We start from the raw sequence: 14,829 nt of genomic DNA, 5'->3' as shown, positions 1-14,829 counted from the left end.
ATGTGTCATAGCAACCAGTTGATGCCAGGAAGTCATTAAGTTGTTGGAGGACAACTTTCTCAATGATTTTACTTATGAAGGGTATATTTGATATTGGTCTGTAGTTGTTAATAATAGAGGCATCTAGGCTCTGCTTTTTTAAAAGGGGTTTAATAACTGCAGTTTAAGGCTTTTGGGAAATTGCCTGATTGGAGAGAGTTGTTAACTATTTGAAATATGTCTATTGCTAGGCAAAAACATTCTTAAAGAGATTGGTAGGTAAAGTATCAAAGCAACAGGTGGATGGCTTTTAGTTGTATTACTGTTTCCACAAGAGTTTTAGATGTCATGTCTATGAAATTAAAGCATGTCATTGCCATGTTACTTTTGCCTGAACAGGGTGGTAGTCCAACATTTTTGTTTGAAGTGGAGATATTGATGGCACGTCTGATGCCTTCAATTTTATCAGTATAATATGTGTGGAATTGAGATCAGGTGGAATTTGTGTTGGGGGGTTGGTCAGTCTGTCAATAGTTGCAAATAGGGTTTTGGCATTATTAGTATTGGTTTCAATGATATTGGAGAAAAATGTCTCTCTAGCACTTTTTAAGTCTAAATTGTAGGCACAGAGGCTCTCTTTATAGATGTCATGGTGAATATGAAGTTTTGTTTTAGGCCAAAAAAAAAAAAAATTTGAAGTCACCAGTTATAACTAGACAGTCAAAGTCTGTAGAGATGCTAGACAATAATTAATCGAATTCATTCATAAGTCATCGAAGGAATTTGCAGAGTATGTGGGTGGCCTGTAAATAATCAATAGGAGAACTCTGGTGGAGCATTTCAATACAGCACAAATGTATTTGAATGATGGAAAATCACCAAATAACATCTGTTTCCGCTGAATTACATTTTTAAATACAGCAGCAACCCCTCCACCTCTTTTTCCAGATCTACATACATCAAAAAAGTTATAGTTGGGAGGAGCTGTCTATCAGAACGGTTGCACTGTTATTTTGTTCTAGCCATGTTTCAGTTAAAAACATAAAATCCAGTTTAGAAGTGGTAATAAAATCAAAAGTGATTTGTTATTAAGAGACCTAACATTAAGTAGACCCATCCTGATGGTGTTATTGATAGGCTTTAAGGTTGATTTTGGTTTGGAGGGAATAGGTATGAGATTTGTGAGGTTAGCAGCGCGTCTAAGTTTCCCTTTGTTTACTCTCTTAGTGGTTACAGCAGGAATGCAAAAGTTGCCATGTTTTGACGTAGGCAACCTTGGGTTCAGCAGATTATGCAAAACTTCCTTCATACTGTGTCTACGGCTGAACCCTTTTTTGTCTCAGTAATAATCAGGACTACTATCAGTACAGGGGGCGGGCTGGGGCGCCCTCCGCTTGGGTGTTAGGGTTAGCCATGGCCATGACGTGGTGATGGTATCATTGACACAGATGCAAGTTTGATGCCAACATTTCTCAGTTTTTTAAGTTCATCTGGAAAATCATAAAGGGAGGAGACAGTGGAGCTGGAGTTGATGTTATGGCGGGAGCATGCCTATGTTCCCACAGCCCTATGTTCCCAGTTATGTTCCCACATTTCTAAGAGTTTTTTCAAAATTAGGCCCTATGTTCCCACAGCCCTATGTTCCCACATTTCACTGGCACCATTGGATCCTGCCTCACTTGAGCCACAACATCTTGTTGGAATTGAGCTAGGGTTAGCCCTAACCCTAACCCTAACATAACCCTAACCCTAACCCAACCCTAACCCTGTCTGCTATGCTTTTCACCAAATATTGTGGAAAAATTACTCATTAATTTACTATAAAGTGTTTCCAAAAATCTACTTGGAGGATAGGGCATACATTGAAGGGAAATATAAGGAATACAAGACCTAATTTTGAAAATGTCCTAGAAATGTGGAACCATAGGGTTTCATTTTGAGAAAAATCTTAGAAATAAGAAAAATCTTAGAAATGTGGGAACATAGGGCTGTGGGACCATTGGGCCTAATTTTCAAAATTCTCAGTGAAAAAAAATCCTTTGAAATGTGCGAACATAGGGCTGTGGGACCATTGAGCTGTGGGACCATTGGGCTGTGGGACCATTGGGCTGTGGGACCATTGGGCTGTGGGACCATTGGGCTGTGGGACCATTGGGCTGTGGGACCATTGGGCTGTGGGACCATTGGGCTGTGGGACCATTGAGCTGTGGGACCATTGGGCTGTGGGACCATTGGGCTGTGGGACCATTGGGCTGTGGGACCATTGGGCTGTGGGACCATTGAGCTGTGGGACCATTGGGCTGTGGGACCATTGGGCTGTGGGACCATTGGGCTGACCCCGTTCTGGCTATGGGAGAGATGAGGCTGGCGGTCATCGTCGATGGGGGAGTGCAGAGGAGGGGGGTGTCCGTTCCTGCATCAGCGACGGGGGAAGGCATGGTGTCGATGGTGTTGGGCAGGCTGTTGTCTCTCTTCAAGGTCTGCGGTCTGTCTGCTATCTGTGTGTCAGATAGTGGCAGAGTAGATGTGTGGGGGAGGCTGTAGTCTCGCTTCTTCTCAACCTGTGCTCTGACTGTGGCCTGTGTGTAAGACCGTGGCAGGGTAGATTTGTGGGATAGCGAGAAGAGAAGATTGTCCCCTAACAGTTTTGAGCCTAACCTGTTTGGGTGTAGGCCATCTGCTCTGACAAGATATTTGCGCCCCCAGAACAAGTTGAAATTGTCAATAAAGCCCCTTCCTCTTTCATTGCAGACTCTGGAGAGCCATGTATTCAGTATTCATGTATTCAGTGCAAGTAGACGACTGAATCTGTTCATTCCCCTGTCAACTGCTGGTATGGGTCCACTGATGGATGACTTAATGTGTAATTTGTCCAGTGTGTCCAATAGTTCAGTGAAATCCCTCTTCAGATTTAATTGTGGCTAGTTTCTGGTTGACATCACTAACGTCACATCTGGGAAGTAGCATGTTTTGACCTTCTTACCGGTTATATCCTTTATGGTTGAGTCTCCTACAATCAGAGTGTCTGGTTCATCTGCTTTCTGTGGGATGGGCCCTTGTTGGCTCGAGGTGGCGGTCGCAGACGCATGCACAGCTCGCCTCCGTGGCGACTGGTTCTTGTTCCGTCTCTGTCCGCACCGTCCGTCTGGACGCATCCGGGGGCTCAGGGGTGCACAGGTGGCCGACGCATGCGCAGCTCGCCTCTCTGGTGACAGGGTCATGGTCGGTCTCTGTCTCAAATGTATTGTTGAATCAAGCGATGGAGGTAGACGGAAACAAACTACAGGGCTCTCAAGTCTCACGCATTGGGCGTGAGACACACGCATTTCAACCCATTCACACGCTCACACGCCACACTTCTTACTTCTCATGCAGAGAAATGACCAGGACAACGCCCACCAAGTTGCGCCGCTATTTATTTTATAACGGTGGAACAGGTAGGAATCAAATGGGTTCGCCGTACGTTAGTGGTGGCTCGTTCGCGAATGAATCAGTTTGAACGAACGACTCTTTAAAACTAACGAACCGACCTGATTCGCTGTTCTCGTTCGTCGTCGTTCGTCTTGTTCGTTCTCCGAGACTCGACTCCCAGCTCCACCCACTAGTCGCCGTTCGTTCACTGACTGTGTTTAGCGGTGAAGACTCGAGGACTGAGAAGCCACGAGAGTCAGCCGGGCAACAACATCCCGATTCAGAACATGAAGCACTCCTCAGCTAAAAGGAACTTAGTTAATGTTGTGTTGATTGATGACCGTTTGCACCATTGCACGATCGTGATTCGTTTGAGAATGAGAACGAGGGAGGAGCTGAGTCTGACCGACTCGGCTGAGAACGTGCATTCGTGATTCGTTTGAACGAGAACGAGGGAGGAGCCGAGTCTGACCGACTCAGTGACTGAGAATCATGATTCACTGCTACCGGAAATGTGAACGAACGAACGAACGAATGAACGACTCTTCTTGGCGAACTGACCGACGCAAACTGATTCATTCAAACGAATCATGAAATCCACCACTACCGTACGTGGGGTGACCAGACGTCCTCTTTTGCCCGGACATGTCCTCTTTTGAGACCTAAAAATGTGTCGGGCGGAATTTCAAAATCGTCCAGGGTTTTATTAAAGCCTCGAACATGTTCACATCAAATTTACGCTGCGTTTCTTTTATTTTATTCTTTTAGAATTATGTGTTATTAAGTATATCCCTCACTGTTGTTGCTTAGGCCAATATCATTTTGAGGCAGTGTTTTTTCTGCATATTAGTGTTAAGGGCCAATAAAGAACATTATCATACATGTCTGTGAACATTTGTATCAGTCACATGTTACTTTACCCCCACCCCCACCCCCCCCCCCCCCAAATCTGGTCACCCTAATTTATCATATCAGACCCCCGTCCCCACCCCAACCAAACCGGCACAGCCGCCACCGCCGCCGCCAAAATCTCACTCTGAACTCAGTTCAAAACTTGAGAACACAGGAAACTAAGTATTATGATCATGAAATAAAATAAAATAAAGTAGATCTGAACGATGAATTAAGTAGTTTCTGCCACTGCCTAGCGGAGCTTCGGGAAACATGACCTCTCTCTCTGCTCTCTCTCTCTCTATTTATTTGTTACTGTAATACAGTAAAAATGTTCAGCTGAACTGAACGCAAAAAAAGCTTTCCGTAGGCCAACAAAAAATAAGAATATAAATGAGGTGAAACAGATCTACATGTAAATCAGTCTGTGTCCCACCTCTGATCCTGATCAGAGGAGCTCATCGACAACACAGTGAGCTCCCCTCAGGCCTCTCTTATGCTCTGACACATATTACAGTGGAATCTTGGTTCCTACCAAACCAGATCCAACCACTGGCTCACTCTCAGGGTTCCTAGAGTGCGCTCAGATCTTGGCAAAACTGCCGTCCTGTTTGATGCCCCTAGCACTCGGAACGCTCTGCAAGAAACACTAAAGTTAGAGGTACTCCCATCTGCTTCTGTTTTTAAACACTTGGTGTTAAATCTCTGCTCATCAAATTGCAACTGTTTTTAGTTTTGATTTATTTATATATTCATGTATATATATATTACAGTTTTTTCCAATTGCTTAAACACATTTCCTGATAGACTACCTCACTTTCTCAAAACCCTAAACAAAATTTCAAAACTCACACAAAATGCTAAATCCTACACTTCTCTTGCAAAAGCACACTTTGGCCTCAAACAGTGTTAACTCTTCACTAAATGGTATGTTCTTTTCAAATGACAAACACATCCATCATATGAGTAGACCTTTCTAAGCACCCATTGAACACTGGTGTGCAGAATGGAAAACACGATAGTATGAATGGAAATACTATATGAATGCTTCATCAGTATTATGCTGTTGCATGTTCAGTGTTACACTGTCACCTGTTGGGTGTAAAATATTACCATAATGTTTTTAGGTACACTCAAATAGAAAACAACACACAATACTTTACAGTAACAACAAATACTGTATTTGTACCCAAAATGTGCAGTCTACTGTAAATCACAGCAAACAGGATGAAAGCAGGATGAACTGAAAGAGATAACAGAAAATAGGCAATACTGTAAACAAAACATCTGAATGAATGAATGAATGAATGAACGAATGAATGCAGTTTTATTGGTCGCAACCAAAGGGTAGGGGCAGAAGCTTAGAAACAAACAAGTGTCATACATACAGTGTGTTTGCATGCATACACTTGCCTACATATATACATACATATATACATACCCATAAGGGTCAATACTTATATCCAGTACATCCACCATAAGATGGATGATATCCTAAATAATGATGAAAACCATAATGATCATGATGATGTTCGTCATCACCATTATCAACATTCTCATAGAGTGATACTGCTCAATGTACTTTAGTGTCATTGTCTTTCTTCTGTGACACTTCTATAGCAAATTGCAGATTGCTAATTGCACAACAGCCTTTGGAGTTTAGAAATGTGATTGGCAGTGTGTTCTGTGTGAACACCAAGAGAGGGAATTCAGGAAGAATGTGCAAGATATAGAGAATTGTGTGTAGTGGTGTGAAAAATGTGTGGTTTGGAATGGGAATCTGAGTCTATAGCAGAAAATGTGCTTGGAGTTCAGCAGAATTGGTTTTGCAGTTGGTACATGAGTTTCAGGTTGTTTCTGTATGCGTGAAAACAATGGAATTAGAGTTTAGCAGTCTGGAGTCTTGTAGTTGATACATGAGCTTCACGTTTTCAGAATTGTGTGCATTGTTCCATTGTTTGTGTGTGTGTTCAATCAAGAAAAATGTAAATACCAAAAACTGTGATTCAGATCAAACTACATTTACTAAGCTTCCCCAGTGGTTCTCAACAGGCTGGTCGAGGGAGTACCGAGTGGGTCGCAGAGCAGATGCCAAACCTTAATCTGTGAAGTCCATGAATTATCTATTTAATAATGCATCAATGTCTTACTTTTGCATTGAGTTTAGCCCTAATTGTTGCAGCTTTTGTTCGCTCAATGTATCAGCAGCAGTAGCAGTGCTTGAAGGCATTGTTGATTACTGAAATATTGGTAATACATTTTTTGATTGAACTTAACCCATAACCCATGTGGGTTATGAGGTTTGACAACTTGAGAACCACTGAACTACACGACACACACCACTAGAGGGCAGAAACAACACGCTTATGTATGTTTCTATGCTGCCGCTGTAACAAATGCTGTAAAAATGTAGAAATGATTATTACAAACGCTTACACAATAATTATTTTATTCGGTTCTTACATAGTTACAACAGTGTTACATAAACTGATGACATCAGATGCACAGTTTGGACCTTTGGTCTGCATAGGCTCATCAAATACATTCAAATGTTATTATTTTATAATAATAACTTCTTCCTACTATCTTCCCCGTTTTGTTTGAATACATATTTGATTGTGAATATTATCCAAGGTTTTGGTAATTGCGGGGCCAATGACAGAGAACCCCAACCAAAAATAACTCCAGAAGTGGACCAAAGTCATGTTATCAGTATTTTCTTCATGTCATTTTGTAAGATGCATCCTTGATTAAAATGCCAACTCGAATCCAATAGAACCATAGCTTGGCCTAAACCAACAAAACATTTGAGGTGATATTTCAGCCCGAACCATTATAATGGATTAATATAATATCTACTTTTCTTATAGTACATATACCTATGAAAAGCTTCCCCGGACATCTTCCACCCTCTAATGATGATATGCTGCCCAACACAATTACAGGCGTTTGTTTAATGCAGGTTCGCACACACACGTGTGTGTGTGTGTGTGTGTGTGTGTGTGTGTGTGTGTGTGTGTGTGTGTGTGTGTGTGTGTGTGTGTGTGTGTGTGTGTGTGTGTGTGTGTGCGCGCGCGTATTCATGCGTATGTGCGTGTCCATGTGGTGAGTGCGTAATGACGTCAACACACCGCCTGGAGGAGTGATTGACAGTTGGACTGAAGAGACACAGTGACAGACAGCAGCGCGCAACCAGCTGAGCGCATATCTCATCACTATCCGTGAGACCTCTTCCAGATGTATTTGGATCAAACATCTCATTCACGTGGTTTAGTCACACGGTTGTGAACCCAACCTGGAGGGCAGGATAAGGTGCGGGCTTTACTCCAGGAAGAGACGGACTTCATTCTGCGCTCCAGTGCGCTGACTCCACGGGGATGGCAGCTGTACTGGCAGCTCTCTCATGCGCTAGTTGGGTGAGTCAAAGTATTGAATATGATCTCATGTTGTGTTTCGTCTTCCCGTTGGCCAGGTTTCTTCTGTTATTGTGCTGTACTACCCGTGCGTCATGGCGCATTAGGAGCGGTGGCGCGCAGTCCTACTGGGTCAAAGTTGATGAAGATCACCGCGATGCGCACCACTAGCGCGTCTTCTCATTCACATTTGTTGGATAGGTTCTCCGTGGTGTGTGATACCGGTTCTTTACGCGCTGTTCCTCCCGTTAGCAGCCGGCTGGGTTGTGTTTGTCTTTTGGTTGTTTAAAGGGAACTATAAGGCCATACCTACATGACACCCCCCCCCCCCCCCCGAACAATCCCAATTCCCCCCCTTCTCTCCCTACAAAATTCTACAGAATCTCACGCCGGCCAAAACCCAAAAGTTGGCAGCCCTGCACCGAAAGACCTGTGGCCAGGGTCATGGCGCCAAACGAGAATGCCCTTAACACGTGTTGGGATCGGATGCACATCTCAACACGCGTTCACCCCCTGACGCACAGGTCCTCCGTGTCCACGTGATTCATGGATTAGCTGTGTGGTGTCCCGCTGGAGCTTAATAGGCTTCCAGAACTCCTGCATCCTAGAGGCTGGAATAAACAACGGGGTCAGCCTGAGGGGACGGCATCATATCATTAGATATACAACCCCAATTATGAACAGCGATGCATGCTACTACAACTGAGGTTCATAGTAGGGCTGTTGAAATTATATTTTTTCTAATAATTTCACTCAACTCAACAAATCAAACTCAATACAAATCATTGTTTTGTTGGATGGAAATATTGAGCTGAATTATTTTCAACAAAAATGAACGATGATTTCTAGTGAGATAAAACGTCGCGCTGCTCAGAGCGACCGGTGTGTCGTGGGCCGGGTGGCTGCTATCGTGTTGACCTACTGGCTTCCTTAAGCCTGTCTGCCTGTCTGCCCGTCTGCCTGTCTGTCTGTCTGGTATCAGCTTGTTAGCGGCCCAGAGGCCAGGGTCTGGTCTCCTGAAGGCGGCACAGGGAGAAAGACTTTTAGAAGTGTTATGGAGGGCCACGTGAGGCGTTCAGTGAGCCGCTCTGTCCGTTGGAGCTCAGAGTCTCTGAAGGAGGCTGTGGCATCGTGTCACTTTCTGTCTTCCACTTTCTCTTTTTAACATTCAGCTGCACACCCCCCGATATATATAACTATGTCGGATTATATTGGGATAGGGTTTGTTGTGTATAAGAATACGTCTTCCTACGTCTAGATCAGGACCTATACGTGTGTTATCAGTGTGATGACCGTGGAGCTTCAGGCCCGTCATGTGATGGGCGCGGGACGTGAGGCGGAGCAGGCCCACGGACCGACACACACACAAGAAGCAATATGAGTCATGTTTAAAAAAGGTGGGATGATTACTTTATATACATTGTTGATCAATATTGTACTTTTTCGGTTTTCAAACATAATGCAGAGGTGAAGGTCCAGACATACAGGACATCACCCCCCCCCCCGTCCCCTACTGCTGCCCAGAGGGGACTCAATCTCTGGATTTTGGTCCATTATCTTTTGATATATTGTAGGCCCCATTTGTTACTGTATTGTTTGGTGGCTATGTGTGTGTGTGTGTGTGTATGCATTTGTGTGTGCGTGTGTGTGTGTGTGTGTGTGTGTGTGTCTGTGTGTGTGTGTGTGTGTGTGTGTGTGTGTGTGTGTGTATTCGTGCATGTGTGTGTGTGTGTGTGTGTGTGTGTGTCTGTATGTGTGTGTGTGTGTGTGTATGTGTGTCTTTGTGTGTGTGTGTGTGTGTGTGTGTGTGTGTGTGTGTGTGTGTGTGTGTATGCATTGTGTGTGTGTGTGTGTGTGTGTGTGTGTGTGTGTGTGTGTGTGTGTGTGTGTGTGTGTGTGTGTGTGTATTCGTGCATGTGTGTGTGTGTGTGTGTGTGTGTGTGTGTGTGTGTGTGTCTGTAATTATGTGTGTGTATGTGTTTGTGGTGTGTCTTTGTCTGTATGTGTGTGTGTGTGTGTGTGTGTGTGTGTGTGTGTGTATGTGTTTGTGGTGTGTCTTTGTCTGTATGTGTGTATGTGTGTGTGTGTGTGTGTGTGTGTGTGTGTGTATGCGTTTAGTTTGGTCTAAAGTGAAACCAAGGTTTTTTTTCCTGAAGCCTCAGTGTGTCTAGGGTACAGATGCACGCGTGAGTAAAAAACCCCAAAGCTTCACCACGACCAGACCGTCAGTCCATCCGTCACAGTGTGCTCATTTAAGAGAAGGAGGAGCTTACGACCACAGTAACACACACTCTGTAGCGCAAACTCCATGGCTTTTGTCGTGGCAATTTCCTTTAACAGATATTGCGTCTAGGACAGATGAGATTTCTAAACGCAAAAAGCACACAATACTTGTAGACAATTAACCTAGCTTTAATGCATGCATACATGAGACTCCTCTCTAGCAGAGTGAGTCCAGACATACAGTTTGTGTTATTTATACCGTTTTCAGATCCTCCCCACATTGCAGATGTCAATAATCAAATCAGGTAATGTTTACCCAAGACACAGAACTGCCTGTGTTCTCATCCAGCAGAAGAGTGCCTGAGAGGTCCTATCCCTTGTGACCGGTTTAGCCAAGTACGAAGGTTAACACTATTGGTTGACTCTAAGGAAGGTAGGCCGGCGACCCATAACAAATTTATTATTATTAATCCTTAGTTTGACCAGGGCATTCACATTGAGACAGTAGTCTCTTTTACAAATGAGCGCTGAACAAGAAAGACAGCACCAAGCTAAAAGACACATGAAAACAGAGAAACATTTAGACGCCACAGAGGAAGGTAGGACAGCGGACCAGAGCACAAGGGTTAACATTTAGATTGACTCTGAGGAGGAAGGTAGTACAGCCTATATGACTAAAGGTAGCAACATGTGAATTTTTCCATCACAGTTTTTACATAGGTTTTGGAAGTTCCTCAGAAGGACACTCTGAAGACCCGGACAAAAAATTATTTCAAGGGTTCAGTGTTCAGTACGGAAGCTCATTGCATTCACATGAGTAAAAAAAAATCACCTTATCTCATAATAACGAGATAACTCATAATAATGATATAGCTATCTCATAATAACGAGATAACTCATAATAACGAGATAACTCTCATAATAATGATATCGCTATCTCATAATAACGAGATAACTCATAATAACGAGATAACTCTCATAATAATGATATAACTATCGCATAATAACATAATAACGAGATAACTGTCTCATAATAACAAGATAACTATCTCATAATAACATAATAACGAGATAACTGTCTCATAATAACAAGATAACTACATGGATGGATATACTTGTATGTCTTGTGTGTCTCCCAGTGCCTTGTTCCAAGGAGTAAATAATTGCAGATAGCAGCATCCATCATTACCCTACTACCATGTGGTGACTACTATCAGTGAAGATACTTATCTTGTAATTATGAGATAGTTATCTCATTATTATGAGAGTTATCTCGTTATTATGAGATAGTTATCTGTAATTATGAGATAACGTTAGGGCTGTGCAATTAATCGAATTTTGACCACGATTTCGATTCTTGGGTCAAACGATCTCCAAATTAATAAAATTGAGTTGGAACGAAAATTGAGTTGGAACGAAAAAAAAAAAATATTTTTTTTTTTTTTGAAAAAAAAAGTTAATTTCAGTGAGTTCTGAGTATGATGGGCCAGGCCAGTCCTTCCAGCCTTAATCCATTACTGGATAAATTTACAGAATGCAATTTGTTGTGTCGTTTACAAAAAACATTACAAAAAACATAAAAAATGTGTCAGTGTACTAAACACGAGAAAGTTAATTTAAGTTAATTTAAGTTGTTCTGTCTTATTTGATTTTCTAGTATATTTATTTTATTAATTGAAAGTTTATTATTATTTTCAATTTGAACATTTTTTATTTTTTTATTTGAACATTTTGTGTAGTTGAAGAATTTTGAAAACTCTGTTACAGTGAGTTTTTTTTGCCGAAATGCAGAATAAATGCGTTTTATTTTCAAACTCAATAAGAATCGTTTGAAGAATCGTGATTTCAATCTTGACCAAAAAAATCGTGATTCTCATTTTTTCCAAAATCGAGCAGCCCTAGATAACGTGATGGTTTTTTTACTCATGTGAATGCAATGAGCTCCTGTAGTTCAGTGTATCTGTGGATATCTATCATTATTGTGGGCTTTAGGTATTAGCATTTTTATTTGGGCCAAATGTGGAATTCTGTACAGTGACATTTTCAGAAAAAAACGTCTTTCTGTCCGACTTATAATGAAAATCAAATCAGATTCACACATAAACAGCATCTACTATTAAACCAGTATCTTGTGTGTGTGTGTGTGTGTGTGTGTGTGTGTGTGTGTGTGTGTGTGTGTGTGTGCGTGTGTGTGTGTGCGGTTATGTGTGTGTGTGTGTGTGTGCGTGTGTGTGTGTGTGCGTGTGCGTGTGCACATGGGGGTCATGGGGGTAAAAAAACGAACAGTGTTGAAGAACAAAGGCAGACCCTTGGTTGCGTGGTGGAGTAGTGACTGCCCCCGTGATTCTCTGAAACAGGGACCGGGCAGCGGTGCGCGGGCGGGGAACACGTTCACACTGAGGGCGTTGAGCAGACGCTTTGATCCAAAGAGACTAACAACGGTTAACACGCACTGACGGAGGAGTCAACCAGCTGGTCAGGAGCAGTCAGGGTGAGGTGTCTCGCTCAGGGACACATCGACACTAGGTCTGCTCTACCCCAACCTGCTCTACCTCAACCTGCTCTACCTCCTGAGCTAAGCCCACCCCGAACACCACAGGGACTGCTTGCAGTCCTACTTAATTATTCTTTTTAGTGCTATCAGTGCTAAGTCAGGGCTGTATAAGGCTGCTCCAGCAGGCTGCAGCATGCTGTGTCCTGATTGGTTGATTGAGAGACATCTGCTGGATTATTTTCTACCCAAACAACTCAAATCGTCTTTAAACCCTCCCACCGTGTTATTGTCAAACTCCCAGCAGACAGTTAGTCTGTCACGTTTGGCCCAACGAGCAAAGCATAGGATTGTAATCCAGCAGCTGCGTACCGCTTAGAGTTCATTCGTTTGGTCATAATATTGTGACATTGGTACACAATTGGTACATTTTACTGTATTGAAACACTATTGATTTTCTATTCATGGTAAGTATATTAGATACATAGTTTTGAAGTTGTGTGAGGCTGTGTGTGTGTGTGTGTGTGTGTGTGTGTGTGTGTGTGTGTGTGTGGTCACGGTCAAAACCAGCGAGCTACAGCATCACGCGGACACCAACAACTCCCACGCTTTCTATGACACCATCAAGTCTACCTATGGCCCAGGAAGAACACTACCCCGGTCAGATCTGCAGATGGTACCATCCTGTACAAGGGACAGATCCTGGACAGATGGGCTGAGCACTTCAACACCCTGCTGAACACCTCATATCCAACCCCGATGGACACACTTGCCGACCTCCCATGCCTGCCAACCGATCTGGACTCCTCCCCCTGCGGAGGTACGGAAAGCCATCGCTGGCTTAAAGAACAACAAGAGCCCGGGCCTTGATGGAGTCCCGGCAGAAATCCTGAAACATGGCGGAGACCTCCTCACCCGCAGATTACACCAGCTGATCATCACCATCTGGTCATCTGAAGTCAACCCTGCAAGATTGGAAGGATGCCAACATCATTACAATCTTCAAGCGCAAAGGTGACAAAGCAGACCGCGGTAACAGCAGAGGCATTTCCCTCTTAGCAGTTGCGGGGAAGGTGCTAGCACGGATCATGCTACTTTGACTTAGCATCCCATGTTGCCGAAAACATCCTACCAGAGTCCCAGTGCGGTTTTAGGCGAGAGCGAAGCACCACGGACATGATCTTTGTTGCTAGACAGGTAAAGGAGAAATGCAGAGAACACTGCAAAGAACTGTACTTAGCTTTCACCGATCTGTCCAAGGCCTTCGACACGGTGAACCGGGAACTGCAGTGGGAAGTGCTGGGGAAGCTGGGGGTTCCGCCTAAGTTCAGGAATATCTTGCAGCAGCTCCATGATGGGATGCAAGCCTGTGTGAGTGTTGGTGGCCAACAATCCACCACCCAACACATCTTAGAGCTACAGTATGCAGACGCCTGTGCTCTCCTCGCCCACTCACCAGAATCCTTACAGCGTGAGTTAAACGTCGGCGCCTCCATTTACAGCGCCGTTGGTCTCCAAATGAACCTCAAGAAAACACAGATAGTTGTGCAATGACGACATCCAGGTCCACATCGGCCAGGCCTCCGCTGCCTTTGGCAGGCTTGGTTCCAGGGTCTTCCGGAACAGGTGTCTCACCATCTCCACCCCCGGCAGCTGTGTACCAGGCAGTCTGTCTCTGCACACTGCTGTGTGGCTCGGCCACCCGGACACCCAGACCAGAGGCACATCCCAGCCCTGGAGGCCTTCCACATCCGTTGCCTGCAAAGGATCCTGGGTTGTGTCCTGGGAAGACAGGGCGCCCTACACACAGAGAGATCTCTGACCGGACCGACACGCCTAGCATCGCCGCGCTCCTTGCCCCAGAAACACCTACGCTGGGCTGGGCATGTGATCCGTACGCCCACCCACCCGCCGCCTCCCCAGGCGCGTCCTCTTCCATGGCCAACTTCTGGGGCGGCCGGAGAGCTCAAAGCCCTCCTGAAGCAGTGCAACACTCCACCTGCACGGCACGTGAGTCACGGGCTGCTGATGGCCGTACCTGGAGGTCCTCCAGGTCCGCCACCAGGGACCTCCTGACCTTCAGGAGCCCCAGAGAGGAGGGCACTGAGGCAGTCAGCACGCCGCGGGGCCCACACACCCTCCAGCGCCACGCACCTCCGTCCCTCTGGTGGCAATAACCTGCGGACCCCGCGTCGGCCTGCACGGCCACGTGGCCACGCCCCGCCGCAGCACAGCCCAGGAGATAGTCCGTACATTTCACCTGCAGCGACGTCAGCATCGAGATCGATGGACTGCCATAATAACACGTGTGTGTGTGTGTATGTGTGTGTGTGTGTGTGTGTGTGTGTGTGTGTGTGTGTGTGTGTGTGTGTGGGTGAGGCCGTGTGTGCGGCTGTGTGTGTGTGTGGCTGTGTGTGTGTG

The 14,829-nt window shown here is 44.7% G+C and overlaps 1 protein-coding gene across 1 annotated transcript in view; it reads left to right on the top strand.

Annotated features, from left to right (window-relative positions):
- Window positions 1-7,658: 7,658 nt before the first annotated feature.
- serinc3 (serine incorporator 3) overlaps window positions 7,659-14,829 on the top strand; it is a gene marked incomplete at both ends in the record, with an annotated part of 18,727 nt that continues 11,556 nt past the window's right edge. The window contains one exon of the mRNA XM_084464179.1: window positions 7,659-7,697. Coding sequence (XP_084320305.1) covers window positions 7,659-7,697 — 39 coding nt within the window. The remainder of the gene's footprint in view (window positions 7,698-14,829) is intronic.

Source organism: Micromesistius poutassou (genome assembly GCF_964030765.1).
Source record: "Micromesistius poutassou genome assembly, chromosome: 2".
NCBI lineage: Eukaryota > Metazoa > Chordata > Actinopteri > Gadiformes > Gadidae > Micromesistius > Micromesistius poutassou.
Note: the sequence above shows the minus strand (reverse complement) of the source record. Positions and strands in the feature narration are given on the sequence as shown.